The following is a 17474-nucleotide window of genomic DNA, read 5'->3' as shown; positions in this document are numbered from 1 at the left end:
GTGTTATTTGCATTTATTAAAACAAATTTCACAGCTTAGAATACTTACAGCAGTACCCCTCGTCTGGAACTTTTCATAGAAAAATCATTCAGCATGCTGCTATTATTCTCATGGATATTGTTGAAATGAAAATAAAAAGCCGAAGCTGTGTTTCTTAAATAGACCAGGGTCAACGCTTTTTAATTTTACATTTAGATACATAGGTCACAGGCTTCGTTTCCATGGTAACATCAATTCAATTCAAGAAACCACAATTTTCTACTGAAATTTGAACAAATTTAGATCTTAGTTTTAGTACATAAGTAAAAAATTATCAACGGAACCCGAAAAATAGGTATTACAAATCACACTGCTAGATTTTTTATTTGAAAATGGCCGTAACAAGTAACCTTTCACCCAGCTATATTCCAAATAACGTTGCTTATCATCATCCATTTTCTTACATTCCGCATAACATTTCAATATAACTACATAAAAGAAGCAAAATATTGATTATTATTCAGAGCAAAAGATTCATAAAAAATATTTCAGCAAATAATGGTTATTTGAAAATAGTTAAAATAAAGAAAATGCACAGAATAACGTACTTTCAAGACAAAAGCTATTAATTTTGCGCGGTAACTGACACGTAACGTCATGACGTCAATGACGTCATTTTAAAGCAACATTGTTTTGAAGCGTTTCTGCGGCAATGTATTCATTATTTCTGCATTATTAAACCATAAAGCATCAGATCGAAGACAGGTTCATGATTTGTTTTCAGAAGAATGAATTTACAAACACATTTGGTTTGTCGTAAACGTCGTCGTAAATCGTCACTTTAGCTTCCGGTTGGACATGCGCACATACAAATATGAAGGTAACCTACCTCCTTAAGCAAACTTTAATCAACCAACCTTAACTTTCCATGTTATTCACATCCAAATTTCATCACAATTATAAAACTTAATACAGTGTGACTTTATGAATTGTAATTTATGAAACACTAGAAGTATGTGAACCTTTTGGCTACTTTCCACTAAGGACAATAAAAAAAATAATTATGGGAACCAGTCTCATCTGTGGGAAACTCTTCAGAAAGAAGATAAAATAGTTGTTGATTGTTTGTTTGTTTTGGATTGTAGGGTTTTGAGCTGCTAACACACGATAATGGTTCCATGCCCAAAGAGTAGACACAGTAGTTCAATGGTAACACTGTCTAACTATGATACCAGGTGGTCGATCACCAGCTCCTCCAACTAAAAACTAGAAAATGCTTTTGTAAAAAAGCGCATGTCTCCCCCAATGCAAAGTCCTATAGGCAAGAAGTCAATAGGGGTCAGGAGCAAAAATCAAAGAGACACTGGTGGTTGGCTGCAATAGGGATCATCTACTTGGCATGTCCAGTCATCCCGCTAAATTTCAACACTCTCAACACTAGTGGTTCTCCAGTCACTGTTCAGGCTCCTGTGACCTTGACCTTTGATCAAGTGACCTCAAAATAAATAGGGGTCATCTACTCTGCATGTCCAATCATCCTATTAAGTTTCAACATTGTAGGTCAAGTGGTTCTCAAGTTATTTCCAAAAAATGATTTTACATGAACAGGCCACTGTGACCTTGACCTTTAACAGACTGACCCCAAAATCAGTTGGGGTCATCTACTCTGCATGTTCAATCATCCTATGAAGTTTCAACATTCTGGGTCAAGTGGTTCTCTAGTTATTGATCGGAAATGATTTTCAATGTTCAGGCCCCTGTGACCTTGACCTTTGACGGAGTGACCCCAAAATCAATAGGGGTCATCTACTCTTCATGACCAATCATCCTATGAAGTTTCAACATTCTGGGTCAAGTGGTTCTCTAGTTATTGATCGGAAATGGTTTTCAATGTTCAGGCCCCTGTGACCTTGACCTTTGACGGAGTGACCCCAAAAACAATAGGGGTCGTCTACTCCAGCAGCCCTACAACCCTGTAAAGCTTGAAGGTTCTAGGTCAAATGGTTCTCCAGTTATTGCTCGGAAATGAAGTGTGACGTACGGACGGACGGACGGACAGGGCAAAAAACAATATGTCTCCTGGGGGAGACATAATTACTAACACTAGCTGGGATATGAGCCTTGTGTACTGGTGTTTAAAACATCTAGGAAAGCTTCTAGAATCACAGTCTCTTTTGTATCTTGCACTATCCTCCCACTAAAATTTTTACTGCAAGTCCTCTGGAAGAGTTGACCAATGGCATGCTCCTATTGGACAAGGCAAAAATTCTTCTTCTAAAGGATTCAAACCCTTAGTGGTAATAGGCAAGTGAATCAAACTTGGTATTTTAACCTTAACCACTTGGCCACACATGCCTCAAATTTTGGATTGAGGCATGTGAAAAAATATGACAGTACAATGGCAAAGTAACTGAGTTTTTTTTAAAGTGCATGACTTAGAAAAAAAATTGTTGAAATAATATGAAGCACTGATATATTATACAGGGAACAAGATCAAACTTACTAAGTAAGTTATAAATATTAGAAAAATAATTAAAATATTGCTAAAACCTACATTTCGTGCACCTGGAATTAAAATACTTCCATCATCCAAATATTGTATAAAATGCAGATTTACAAATCAGATAAATAATTCATTTCTAAAATCTAATTCCTATATTAAACATAAAATATAAACATGTTTTTGTGAATCACTTGACAAGACGTACATACATTTCATTCAAGTAATCCCATTCAACAGGTTAACCTATATAAAAAAAAACTTTTAATATATGCAAGAGCACGTTGTAAAAATTAAGATATGCTTGCTTGGAGGGAGAAAAATTTGATTTATCATTCAAAAAAAATAAAACAATTCACCTTCCTAAAGATGTTTGATGAATGACATGTTTTCAAGTATAAACAATTTTTGTATGTTTATGAAATTTAGATATAAAAATAAATCAAGCAAAACCAGTGATAATTCATTTAAGTTAAATGGTGAGGACTGATTTTTTCTGTTGTTCGGTTTAGAGTCACATTGACAAAATTTAGGTCATATAGCATAATTATAGTACCTTTTCCAGCTTTTTATGACATAGAAAGACCCCAAGTGCCCTCAGTTATTTCTGTCGTGGACCAGCACCTAGGCAGAACTTTCTGTAAGCCAGCTGCATGGCTTTCTCATATGAAAAACTGCGCACCTCAAGCAATATTTCAAACCCACCTCAACGAGGGCCAAGTAATTCCAAGTCAGCGACCAGTCACCTTAATCCTTACCCTGCTAAATTTCTATAATGAACCTGTCCATCCTTCAATTTGGACAGTACCATTAATTGTTAAAAGGGGTGCATACCAAAAAGATACTGACTGAATGGCAAACAGTGTAGATCATAATCAGACTGCATGGATGTGCAGGCTGATCATGATCTACACTGGTCGCAAAGGCAGATTCAATTTGTCCAGCATGATAAGGGTTAATCACATGGCCAACTGATTGAAGATTTAATTTGAATCTCTTTTAGTTGATCCAGACTGACAATATAAGCCAAGCCATGACCAAAGGAGTACTCAAACCAACAACCTTTAGACGTCTGTTTAATTTTGTAATATATTAAAAACCCTAATAATTTTTATATTATATTTTTCGCTAGGTGCAGATCCAGAAATTCACAATGGACTAATGGACTGGGGCACAAACTTGGGAAGTGGGGGGGGGGGGGGGGGGGGGGGGGGTAAAAGGGGGAGGGGCTTCAGTAGAAATCTTATTCAGAAACAATCCCTAGCTATTTCATTGCAAATGTCCTTGTGTGTGCCCCTACCACAAAATACCAATGCTAGTTATATATACTGTAATGTATATTTGTCTATTGATAAATTATTCTCATTTGCTTTTCACAATTAATTATGTTTGTCAGATTGTCGGGAAATATTGTTTCTTTTGACCTTTGCACATTTTTTCATTTTGCCATAAAAAAGGAAAAACAACAACAACAACAATTTCTTTACATTAAAACCTACAACATTTCATGCCCTATTAACCTGTCATCAATATGTTAAAGGTTGACTTACTATAAATTTTAAGATCGTTACTGAAACCAAATATCATTATGATAAATAAAAAGTGGCTTCCAGAAAAAAAGCAAACGAACCATGAGGCGTAAAACGTAACCTTTTATAGCTGAAAGATTATAAAAGATTATGTTATTTCCCATTATTAAGAAAGCGCAGCTCGTTTTTCAGTGTCTTTGTTATTTTAAGCCCACTCTCTGCCAAAAAAAAAAGCTATACGACTGGTCTGTATTAAGCTCTTTAGTTTGTTGCTTTGTGGAATTTATTTCTGATGTCATGCAATAAAACACTTATTGAATGACTTACTGGTCAATTACAGTCAAAACTATCTCGCCAGAGTTCAAGTTTTGACCACTGACCAGCAAACCATTTAATAAGAATCTGTCATAACACATTATTTTGAGAATTCATTATAGACAAGTTATTTATATTTGTCCATAAAAAAATTAAATATAATTTGCACACTAATTTTACCCTCCCCTAACGCTAATTCATTCATGAACTCTAAGAAATTCAAAATTTCATCCTTCTCCCCTTAAATGATCGAGGTTATGATACTATATTTAAAGAAGCAAAGACTTAAGTCTTAACAAGAATCCCTGTTTTTTTTGTAAAAGTAATTTATGTCCAAATTTGTTATCCTGCCATTTTGTGTCAAAAATGAAAGCTTTTAGGAAGTATGTTTGACATGTTTCCATTATAAACCAGGACATGAGCTTGAAGTGACTTTTATTTTGTCATTTAACCAAAAAATTGTAAGACATCTCTTCAGATTATCATTTTTTGCAGCTAGTTTCATTGACAGACAGGTGTATACATTATAACCTGTAGCTTGTCTTACATTCAGTGCATTTAAGTTAGGCTTATCATATTACAATTTCCATAGCAAGTCTTGAATACTTTTTATTAATATATAATATTTCAGTGATGTTATATCATTTCGAACTGGAACATCATCTTATTATTCCTTTCCTGGCTAAATTTCTATAATGGACTGGTCCATCTTTCAACTTGGCCAGTACCATTAACTGTTAAAAGGGGTGAGTGACTGAATGGCGTACAGTGCAGATCTTGATCAATCATGTCCAGCATGATAAGGGCTAATGTAAACATCATTTTTTTAAATAATTTGTCCTTGCATAAACCAATGGTTTCTTTTCCTTTCATAGAGCAAAGGAGTCTAATATCGACCCTCTTCTATTATCGACCCCCCACCCTTAATTGATACTTAATCACATTTATTACTAGAAATCATGTGATCATGTCATTCACTGTCATTTTTACGTCACAAATTTTCTTCATGCGCCATTTTTGAATGTTTACATACAGTGTGACTGCATGAGATAAATTTCAGTGCCAACCACTACATCGTCCGTTAAGGTAGGTATCTTTCTGTTAAATCAAATTTACCGTTTTTATGGATTGAATCAGTTTAATTTTGTATTTAATCCTACTATACACATATAGAACTCATTTCTATCAGCCATTTTTGTAGTCTCTTGCAACTTCTGGAAAGATTATGTGGGGGTCGATAATAGCAGATTGAAAATATGACCTTCTGCTATTATCGACCCCCAATTAATTAAATTTATATAATTTCTTGTTGCTTTGAGAAAAGCACTTAATTCATAACTTTAACATGTCCAAAACATTGTGGAATGATACTTATTTCACTTGGGTATTGATTACATTTTACTCGGACTTTATCATAGACTCTCAGTGTAAAATCTCAAACTTTTAACTAAAATAAAGGTATTAAATCAATATAACAATTCAATGAAACTTCAAAGTTTTGTTGTTTGTAGCATCATCTGAAGCATGTGCAGTGAAAAATCTTGATTTTATTTTTAAAATAGTGTGATATTTATTTCTAAAGTCACTATTATGTTCATTGTAAATATACTTTGTTATACCAAAGTGGAAACTGGCAGGTACTCTAAAATGCAGCTCTCTGATTGGTCAGTTAGAAACCCTAATGTTCTGTGATGACTCATGATAAAGTTATGAATGCACATTTTAGTTGATCACAAGGATTAAAAATCTCCTAAAATAAAAAGAAAAACAGCGCAGAGTCTCTGAAAGTTCGTCATAGTCTGATGTTTCTATCATTTATGATGATAGTGACAGTTATGACGATTTTGACGATTCCTCTGATGAACAAAATGATGATGGACAGTGCAGACAGCTTAGACCAATGTCAGGGGTGTGGTCAGTCTAATGGGAAGCCAAATGAGTGAAAAGGCTGTGATGAATGCCCAGGATGGTGGCACATTAAATGTACTAAGCAACCAGAACTTCACTTGTTGGCTCCAGAGGACTTAAAAAAGTTAATTTTAAATGTATAAAAATTGAATGCTAAAATATGTTGTTAAGGCTGTAGATAATAATGGATAATCAACTTTGTTTGAATGTTTGAATTATTTATCTCTTGTGTGTGGCTAATGTTATATCACAAATAACTATTATCTAACATTTACAATTTGTCAGTCAAAAGACCAAATATGAAACTGTGATAGTATGAAAGACCAAATTTATAAATAAAAAAACACACATGAAATAATATTTTCCATGAAATCGTAGTAAAGTTATGCTTTGTTTATATGCTCAGTTGCGTAATTTCAAATTGCAATTATGACAATAAAGGACAAATTAATAATAATATTATGCTTGATTTTCAGTGTTTTCAAAGTTTTAAAAAAAAAAAAACAACTAGGGGGTCGATAATAGCAGAAGTGGGTCGATAATGGTAGACACATGTCACGAGACAGAATATTAGACCATACCTTATTCTGTAATGTAACAAGTGTTTTCATTGGTTGAAATCGACCAATGATAGTTTGTCTCAAATATATGTGTCACTTTGTCTCCGAAAGTGAAAGTAAGAATATGTACGATAGATTATGGTCTTAAGGGGTCGATAATTGCCTCCTTTGCTCTACTACACGATAATAACTTTATGCATTTCCCGTTCAACCAAGTTCAAATCTAATTTTGTTCATCACTGTTTTAAGAATAAACACACGATTACTTTTTTTTTACATTCTTACCTAAACCAGGAGATTCTATGCATGTGAAGACTTAAGAAATGTTGTTACATTTTTTTTATTGTTGATATTGAATTAAAAATTGCAAGAAATATCTTAATGCATTGGCTCATGAGTATTTTACAATGCAAACAGCCCTGCTCTGCTACTTATTTTTCTGAGAAAAATATGATAAAATTATGTTATGATAAACTTAGATCGCAACACAGGAATTGTAAAAAAATGTCGACAAATATCTGACACCTACCTGAAGATGACTGTCTGTCTTCTTTAGCTCTCCGTTTAGAAATTTCTCTAAGCTTTACTGAAGTCGTCCAATCCTTGGGCAAGCTCTCCCATGGGAAGTCATACTTCTTGGCTTGGGCACGAGGTAAAGTGCTGCTTTCAAAATTGTAGTAAGAGCCCGGTCCAACGGTAGAGCTTGAATTTTCAGAGTACCCTTTACTTAACAAGTTATCTGGGACGCTGTGGTTATGATTCCGCTGAAGGCTATACGTGCTCTTACTCCTGTCCTGTTCCTCAATGGAACTCCTGTGGACAGCTTTAGCATCCAGGAATGTATCAATGTCTAGAGACTTGGGCCGAGGTTTCGGTTTGTCCTTGACATTGGTTACCAGGGATTTTATTTTGTTACTGATAACGCTAGACCGTTTTGCTGACCTTGACAAGCGACTTGATGCATTTGAGGCCATACTTGCGATACTTAGTGTACTACTACCATAACTAGTGTTAAAGTCCCTTTGTGACCTCCTATCAGCTGATAAAGAACGAGTCACTGACGACAATTTGATGCACCTTGGCAATGACCTTGACCTACGGCATGGAAAGAATTTCATTAATTTTTGCGCTTTTTCTTCTCCGATTCTTTCTTCCATTTTACCATCAATTTCATCAAGGTATTTCATAATACCTTCATCTCTCTCCACATCATCTTCGGCATCAAGATCATCAAAGCTATACGACCTTGGAGTACTTCTTGGTCCACCTTCGATGTCTTTATGTTTTCGTTCAAACTTTTCGATTTCACTCATAATATTCTCAACACCAGACACTGTTCTCCGTCGTCTTTTCTTTTTCTCACGCTCCTCTTTACTCTGGTATCTTCGACCAGAACTACGCAGCGATTGCATACGTTCAAAGTTTGATCCTGAGGTATCTATGGAAACAACAACAGGAGGTTCAGGGGAGGTAAGGCACTCAACCTTCTTGTTTTTCTCCTCAGTAATTTCATTCTTACAGTCCTCCAGGGTGAAATCCTCCCACCCGTGTATAGTTTTAGGTCTCTCACGTATCTTGAGAGTTTTGTACTTTTTCTCGAAGGATCTCACACGCTGGACCTGAAAATAATTTTCCAAATTTGTTAAAATGCTTTATATTTACTCCCAAGTTTCTTAACAAATCAGATTTTAAAAAAAATACATTTATAAAAATTTACTCAGAATATTCAAGAAACGATATAATACTATCGAAACAATTGAAAATTTATATATTAAATCTAAAGTGCTGTTACAATTAAACCCTTATCCATCACCAACTATGTATACTTGTGAAATAATCCGAGTATAAGAGGAAAGAAATTGGAAGAATATTCATTATAATTACATTTGAAATCCAACATCCGGAAAAATTACATGTTACAAGATTCATAGCTAATAATTATTCCTTTAGTAGCTCTTAACCCAAGATTACATATCACTATATTTAACACATTATATGCAATTCATTCAAACGAGCAAATTTTCTATCATATGAAATCTACGCTGCACTATATAGATGTGAATACTTTGCAATATTATTAAATTCTATACTGTTATATTGTAGCTTGCAATTTAATACAAGAATTTGAATTGCAAATGGTTTTAAAACATAGAATACACCAAATCCATGTCATATCTGACAACTGACGAACCAAGGTGAAAGTGTGCAAAACATAATATATTCAGTTTTAACGTTTAAATTTTGCATTTTTTTCTGTTAAACAACCATGCAAATTTCAGTAATCCGCAAATATTCCGAAGATTATCATTCTATCCCAACATTTAACAAAATTCTTTTTGTTCGTCTTTCTTGCACCTGAACATGTATGAATATGTCATTATCGTGATCCGGTACTTGTTCAACCTGACACCTATCAAATTAAACAACCTAGCTGAACATCAAAATGCACTTTTTGTTCTTCCCCAAAATATCATTTTCTCTAATAAGAATGAATTAGCAAAACCTGAACCACACACAATCACAATGTGAAAAGGTGTTTATCAAAATGTTAAAAGAAAACACTCACTGTGTAAAAAATATTGTTGAAAAAAAAATTACATTACATTTGAAGGGAAGTAAATCTGAAGAAAATATTTTGTAAACAGTTTGAATAATTTCCCTTAGTACAACATAGACTAGTGAAATTGCCTCCCTTTAGTTTCAAATGAAAGCTGTTAATTTAGTACAAAAATATCAAGAATACAATGTGAACTCCTGTTATTGCATTCAACTCACCTTCCTCTCCTAAAATTATTTAAAAAGATGCAAAATGTTATCTTTTATATAATACCAAATTAACTGAAATATAAATATATATACGATATAATATGTATAACGTAACATGCCAAGCTCATCACAGCAGTTACCTTCCCTTGCGTTCATTATAACGGCTGCATTCACAAGATACAACGTGATGATGAGAAAGTCACATGACACGGCAAAATGGCGGAGTTCTCTCATAAGCAGCAAATTATTTATTTATCTAATCTTTTTGATAAAAATCACTTCAATTTATTTGAACAATTAATTATGTGCATTGTGCGTAAATATTACCATCTAGATGCCAATAATGCAATTTAAAAAAAAACAAGGACCTGCGTTCAATAAACTCTTGATGCCCCCGGTGTCATCCTTGTCGATACAAAGCAACCTAAGTCCAAAACGAGGTCAAGTTCAAGGTCAAACTGAGGTCAGGTGATGTCTGAAGATGAGGAATGGTCACAGGTTACATCTGCGTTAGTATCCTGTCATTCTAGTAAGGGGTATTGATGCTAGACGAAACGGCCCCATTTGGTTAACCTCGTACGGACGGACGGCAGCCGAACGGACGGCTGGATAGGACAATCACTATATGCCTCCCGCATCAGTAGATGCCGGGGGCATAAAAATGTTCGGTTCTGTTCTGTTAACCAAATCTGGTTAAACAACTTGTGATTGCAGTGAATTAATGTACCGTAAGGTGAAGTAATCGCTGCGGGGAGTTTGGTAACATGCAAGAATTTTTTTAGGCTTTCTTTCAATCCACTTTAACATAATTCAATAACGAAACAATTACTACATTTACCAAGAATTAAAGAATATCTAATGGACTTTTCAGCAAACTATTTAAATCTACTGATTTACTAAATTCATTTACAGACTGTCTAGAACTTGGGCAATATAATTGACATACCCTTCTGGGGAGATTCAAATCTGGCGTTCTAACTGTCTGTTCATTCATAATGACAGGCCAACACTTGAACATTTTAGAACCGCTCAATCCATCTTTACGGTACAAATCAGCAGCCCGTATCACCCGGGTGGGATTCGGGGCACACAGGGTATACAGGTCCTGGACGCACTGCGGTCGGTTTGTCTGGAGAAAAAGGCTGGCGTCGTAGCCATGTCGAGCCTGGTGATGGTTTGTGATTGTCGTAAACTGTTTCAAGTCACCCTCCGCTGAAAATAAAAAGACAAAAATTTACTTTCACCCCCTTTATCTTCAGACAGGATTTCTGAGGTTGACAAGTCTCTTTGTACTGAATAATTAATATACCTTGAAAGGGAAAGTTCCTAGAGACATCTTGTAGACTGCTGTTATTTCAATAAAAGGAGACACTTAAGAGTCAGATATACAGTGTCCAGTCAGAAATATCTTTTCTAACAGTAACCATACAAAAAAATGCTAGAGAATTTTTTCATTTCCACATATGATTTACCACACAGTATCAACCCAGACAGTTTGTAAAGGAAACCAAATTACATATGCATGAGTCTGTCTGACAAGTAAGCAAGTAACTTGGTAATGTCTACTGGAAATTGCTCAGATTAAATGAACCTGAAAATTCATCAGAATGTAATGCAAGAATTTGGAAACAAATCTGGTGTTTTACAAGTCTAACACAATATATTTTCTTTATTATAAAATAACTACCTTAAGTTACTGCTAATATGTCAGCATCAAAAATTTCTAAATTGTTAACCCTTACCCTGCTAAATTTCTATAATGAACCTGTCCATCTTTCAATTTGGGCAGTACCATTGACAGTTGAAAGGGATGCCGAACAAAAAGATAACTGGCTGAATAACGAACAGTGCAGATCATGATCAGACTGCATGGATGTGCAGGCTGATCATGATTTACACTGATCATGATCTACACTGGTCGCAAAGGCAGAATCAATGTGTCCAGCAAGGTAAGGGTTTTAAATAAAATTGGTCTTTGTAAAACCTCATACAATTTGCAGCTCTCTGCTAAAACCTAGATTCAGTTTCAACTCAAAACAAAAAACACAGGATTGTATAGCTATTCTGTAACTGTCATTTCCAGGAAACTGGTCATAACTTGAACAAAACCCAAAAACATCAACTATTTATTGTCAATACATTCTCTAAATATAGGGAGAATAACAGAAAATTGGTTCTAGATAGATCTGTTAGAGTAGAAATCCTTCAAAAAGACAACAAATTACAAGCAAACAAAAACACTAAAAACAGCATCCTCGTGAATCCATTTTGTTTAAAGGCCAAGTTTTATGTTTGTATTGCAATTTATGAGATGAATTCCATTCAATATTTATGTTATTTTATGGTACAAAAACCCAAATCAATGATCATGAAATTGTTGTTTAATTCATTTAAAATGACTGGAGTGGAAATATCAAGATCTACTCATAAGAATCTAAATTTCTTGGGCTAATGCCAATTGTAATGATTTTTAGATTGATTTTGTAAATTTGCTACATCAGCAATTTTTCATTGTTCTGAAGACAGTGTGTGTCTCTTTGTGTAAAAGTATCAACCTTCCAGTACAAGCTAACAGCCACCCTTGCATGAAAAATATAACAGAAGAGAAGCTCGAACCAAACTCTGAGAGGGATTCTGGATTCAAAGTCAATAACCTTAGCCACTTGGTCACATGAACCTACTTCAATTTGTAGAGGAAAGATCTGAAATGCTTCCATATGTTACACTATCCATAGCAATTAGCCCTTACCCTGCTAAAGTCCTATAATGAACTTGTCCATCTTTCAGTTTGGACAGTACCATTAACTGTTAAAAGGGGTACATACCAAAAAAGATACTGACTGAATGGCGAACAGTGCAGATCATGATCAGACTGCACAGATGTGCAGACTGATCATGATCTTCACTGGTCGCAAAAGGCACAATCAATCGTATCCAGCATGATAAGGGTTAAATCTCAAGCTTCATTAGTAAGGAATATACACAAAATGAGAAAGTTCAGGAATTCCCTGAACATGAGAATTTCAAGTAGGCAAAAATCATGCTGAATAACTGTATAACTCTGACACAGTGCCTTGAGGACAATGTCTTAATATATCTTGAGACGGCCATAAAAGCACCTTAAAACCTTAAAGGAGACCCCGCTTTCCTGTTTACTTTGAGCTCATAAGTAGTAATTCATTATTTCAGGACCACATTCTACTTCCCTTACCAAATAAAACATGGGGTAATAAATTATTTCCGGGGCTTTTATGGACTGTGAAAAGCCCGTTCTAGCCACATATAGAAAATCTGTGGGAACTTCAATATATTGTCCATTATCTAACTAAATAAACTTAAACGTTAAATAGACATAAAATAAAACCATCCCATATTTGTCTATAATTATTTACATAAAGTGACCAAATTGAAAATAGACTCCCGGCTAGCATATCTGAAAATGAGTTATCTTAGTTCAACCTACGAGAACTGAGCCCTACCCTCATATGAAAAAAACAAATCCAAAAAGTAAATTCATATCTTAATGTAAAAAGTTGTCAAAGTTCCATAAGGCTTCAAAAAAATTATGTAAAAAAACAGATAAAACAGCTGTCCAAACAGACATTATGCATAATTACATAGTCAGAAAAGCACTACTTTCATTATTGCACATGAATTTATACAGTTGGAGTCATAAAGGGAGGTAATCAAAAGTAAACATATTCAATAAAAACTTTCTATATTGTAATCAATATTCGAATATTTGACAAATATTGCCAAAAACAGTTACGGAAAATAGGATTTAACAAGAAATCCAACAAGAAATTGATATATTTTATGTTCATTACCAAAAATATGGCAGCCATTTTATTAACAAAGGCAATATGAGCCTTTAATTATGAAGTAAACCCTTTTTTGCACTGATGGGATTTTTGTCAAGATTTAAGATTGCAGTGGGATTCTACCTTCTTCCTATGGGAGCAAATTTATTCTCTCCATGAGACCGCTTATTTAATGTGTCAAAGGAAACCTTATCCAAATTAGTACGAAATCAATTTAATACAGAGGTAATTAGAACTTACAACCTACTGTGACTTAGCCTAATTTGGCGACACAATTTCGTAAATTTAGTAAGCCAAATCATAATGTGTCCTACAGTTACATATCCATGTATAGGGAAGACTGCTAAGTGAAGGCAGGGGGGTGCTAAAATCTGATCTTTATCCTGCATTTGATAATCTATTTTGTAGACAAATTTCAGTATCTGCATATCTGTATGGAGAAAACAAGCATAGCTTATTTTGGAAGCCATAATATGGGTCAAGAAAGTAAGTGATGTGTAGTTTGATCATCATGATATTGGATTATTTGAGCCACGCCATGAGAAAACCAACATAGACGCTTTGTGACCACCATGCTGTTCACTGACAGTTTCTCTAATTGCAGCATGGATCCTGACCAGACTGCATGGACTGGATCCATGCTGGTCGCAAATGCACTATGTTGGTTTTCTCATGGCGCGGCTCATTTTAGTGAATCAATTTATTTCTCTATTTCAGAGACAGTTGTAACCAGTCTCAGTCTTCTCTGACTCATTGTTATCATTTGTTTTGGGTTAAGCGCCATTTTCAACACTATTTCACCTAGTAATATGTAACGGTGGTAGTTTAACGTAACCAGGGTTTCTGGATTCTGTACTAGTAGTAACTTCTACATGAATTAAGAGGTGGCGTCCAGGATCCGAGAACAAATAATTTCAGTCAAAACGTCTTTCATCAAATTGTCAAGCAGAACATAAGCTTCACCAAGGGATCAATTTACTCATGACCCTGCGATCCTTAGATCATAACTGAAGTCACATTGTTCACAAATGATACATAAAACAGAACTATATCTAAAATATTTAAGTGAGAACCATCAGATTTCCAAATACTTTACCTGTTTTTCCCTCAATTATTTTCCCCTTGTAATCAGTATGTATATACATTCATGAAATGGTGCATTATTGTAATTGGTCGACATACTTATGCAAATAAGTTTTTTGGGCTCTATTTTCCCACACGTTTTTTTTTTCTTTTTCAATGGAATGTCAATGATAAACAATTAAATTGTTTGATACATTACCTTACAGAAGAGAGTTTCGTTACTATCATAATTGCCTGAAAACTTGTTGACGAGACTCCATGTATAAAATTTTTTTAGAAACATTTTGAATGCTATCTGTAAATCCCATCTCTGTAAACGTAGGATCTTACTTCCCCGGTTTATATCTAATTTCACATTTGATCTTATATCAGACGTATATCATGACAAAATTTAACTGGCCGGTTTTTAACAAGATGGTGGGAAGACATCAAAACATTCCTATGTATTTGTATTACATTACCAAAATAGGGTTTTAGTTGCTTTTTTTAAGTTGTTTTTTTAAAAGACGATTTGTGGAACAAAAAATATTGCCGAAATGAAATGAGATAAATCATTATACAAATCGTCATGTAATTCAACGATATCGAATACGAGACTGTCATATCTGACCCATTCTTTCGAGAGGTCTTAGTAACGGGTCAAAATGATTATATTTACGAAAATCAAAACAAACGAACCAAAAGTAACTGACATACTAAGACCTTGCAATACTGAGGAAGAAAATTTATATTATGGTATTAAGTAAATTTGACAACCATGAAAAACTAATGACATATAATGCCCTGTGTCACATAAATTGTGAAAATTAGCAAAGAAAAGTTGAGAGTGATATGTCAAAAAAATAGATAGTGATTGATTCTTTTAGTTACAACACCCTTTTAGGTTCATGAATTCAGTATATAGGGTCATAAAAAATATTTAATAACTACAATACCAATTGTCAATAACAAATAAAAAAGTTTTTTTTCTATTATTTATGCAAGTACTATTACAAACTCCGCATGTTTACAATGAAATTTTATTCAAGTTTGTTTCTAAAAATAAACTATATCTAATATGAAACTAAGGCTGTTTTGATATTTTCTACAATACATTTTGTGCATTGGTAACGTGATTCAAAGAGTCTTGCTTGAACCCACAAGAGCTCACTCAGAGGCAGCACCACACAGACAGCACCTAAACTAAAACACGTAGTGTATAGTTTGCTTCTTTCACCCATTTAAATGCAACAATGTAAAATGTATGAAAATGCACGTATTCTAGGATTCAGACACGATTTAATCCTTGACAGCGAGATTCCAACAAAACCGTAATTACAACTAAAGCCTTACAAAATAATATTGTTTATGTGAGCTACAGAAACTATTGTTCTGTTAAATAACATTGATCGACAAAACATACATTTCTCTCATTAAATTTCTCTCACAATATTATAACCTTCACACTAAACAGTAGAACAAAATACAAGTAGGGCTTTAAAATCAATTAATGTTTCCAACAATTTAGACACCTGATGTTCTGTGCTACGATTATTATGACTGAATGAACACAGCAATATCTTTTTTATTGCAGACAGCAGGTATCCAGGTGGAGAATTTTCATTCATGCAGACACTTTCATATCAATTATATAAAGAGATCATAGATTAATCTTTTTTTAATATTTCAAATATAATCGGACCTTCCAATACCATCCTAACACAACAATATTTTTCGTAATTTTTCATACAAGAGTTACTTAAGTGATGGATGGACAGATGCATGGATGAAAAGACGGACGGACAAACAAATAAATACTGATATTTGGAAATAATCAAAAAGCATCAATAAAAACCAGCACATCAAACACAGGTTTTATTAATACTGCAAAAACAGTGTAAAAAATATTTGCCAGCCAATTCTCTCTTATAATATCTTTATCAATTTTTATAGCATTTTTATTACTTGTGAAAATGTCCTTTGCATGGTTGACGCCTTAAAATTTACAAGGGTCGATCGAGAAAACTTTCCTATCCATTTCTTAACTCATATCCATACAAAATAATTTCACAAACAACCCTTCTATTTTATTGAACTCTTAAAGTTGTTTTTATTCCCGTCTTCACACATGTGAGGAGACAGAGGGACAAAGGCTGAAAGTAGGATAATTGTGTCTCATCAAATAAGGTGAGACATTGGCCTCGGGCTCAGTGCATGGAGGTTAACAACCAGCGTATGTTTTACACTGCTTTGACACAGTAATTTGTATCCTTATAACATGATAGTTTTTTTCTGCTGCTTATATACCGTTAAATATTATAGTAATGAAATATTTAGAAAACATTACAAAGTTTATTTAGATTTTCTAAGCACTTTTCAAGCAGTTTCGGAAACTTCGACTAGTTGAAATCCAAAATTTTTAAGACCGTCAACAAAACTATAATACATTAGAAAAAATAGTTATACAGTCCCCTTATACCCATCTTCAAGTTTGTGACTTTAACCCTTATCATGCTGGACATGATCGATTCTGCCTTTGCGCCCATTGTCGATCATGCACATCCGTGCAGTCTGATCAAGATCGGCACTCTTCGCCATTCAGTCAGTATCTTTTTGGTCATTACCCCTTGGAATAATAAATAGTATTGCCCTTTTATAATTGAATGATGGACCAATCCATTTAGAAATTTAGCAGGCTAAGGGTTATTAAAGGCAAACAAATGAAAGGGACCTGGTAACAGCGTGAACCATCATTCTGTAGCTGCGCTCAGATATACCCCACGCAGAAACAACCGCTGACTGTCACAATAAAGATTCACTGCTGACATTTACGTAACACAAGATTTATTTCAACTATAATGTACAATTATTGTTTGTTTGAACACTTGTAATTTACCAGCAGGTAGAAAAATACTTGTAATAATTGACCTGTAAATAAAGGTTACGCTCTCAGCTTCAATGGATTTTACCTACATTTTATGGTACAATTAAGTCAATGTCATATAATATAGAGTATTTATCTAGCCATAAAACT

General features: G+C 34.2%; 1 protein-coding gene across 2 annotated transcripts in view; it reads right to left on the bottom strand.

Annotated features, from left to right (window-relative positions):
• LOC128556275 (uncharacterized) overlaps nucleotides 1-17474 on the bottom strand; it is a 71590-nt gene that overhangs the window by 13184 nt on the left and 40932 nt on the right. The window contains exons 2-3 of one of the 2 annotated variants that reach the window (XM_053540804.1): nucleotides 10504-10769; nucleotides 7321-8410 (exon numbers count right to left, since the gene is read on the bottom strand). In XM_053540804.1, the coding sequence (XP_053396779.1) occupies nucleotides 7321-8410; nucleotides 10504-10769 (1356 nt within the window). Of the gene's footprint in view, nucleotides 1-7320; nucleotides 8411-8675; nucleotides 9172-10503; nucleotides 10770-17474 lie in introns of those variants that run through there. The other variant, XM_053540805.1, reaches the window with a different exon arrangement.

This window comes from Mercenaria mercenaria, chromosome 4 (assembly GCF_021730395.1).
Source record: "Mercenaria mercenaria strain notata chromosome 4, MADL_Memer_1, whole genome shotgun sequence".
Lineage (NCBI taxonomy): Eukaryota > Metazoa > Mollusca > Bivalvia > Venerida > Veneridae > Mercenaria > Mercenaria mercenaria.
This window is presented reverse-complemented; position numbering and strand designations above follow the sequence as displayed.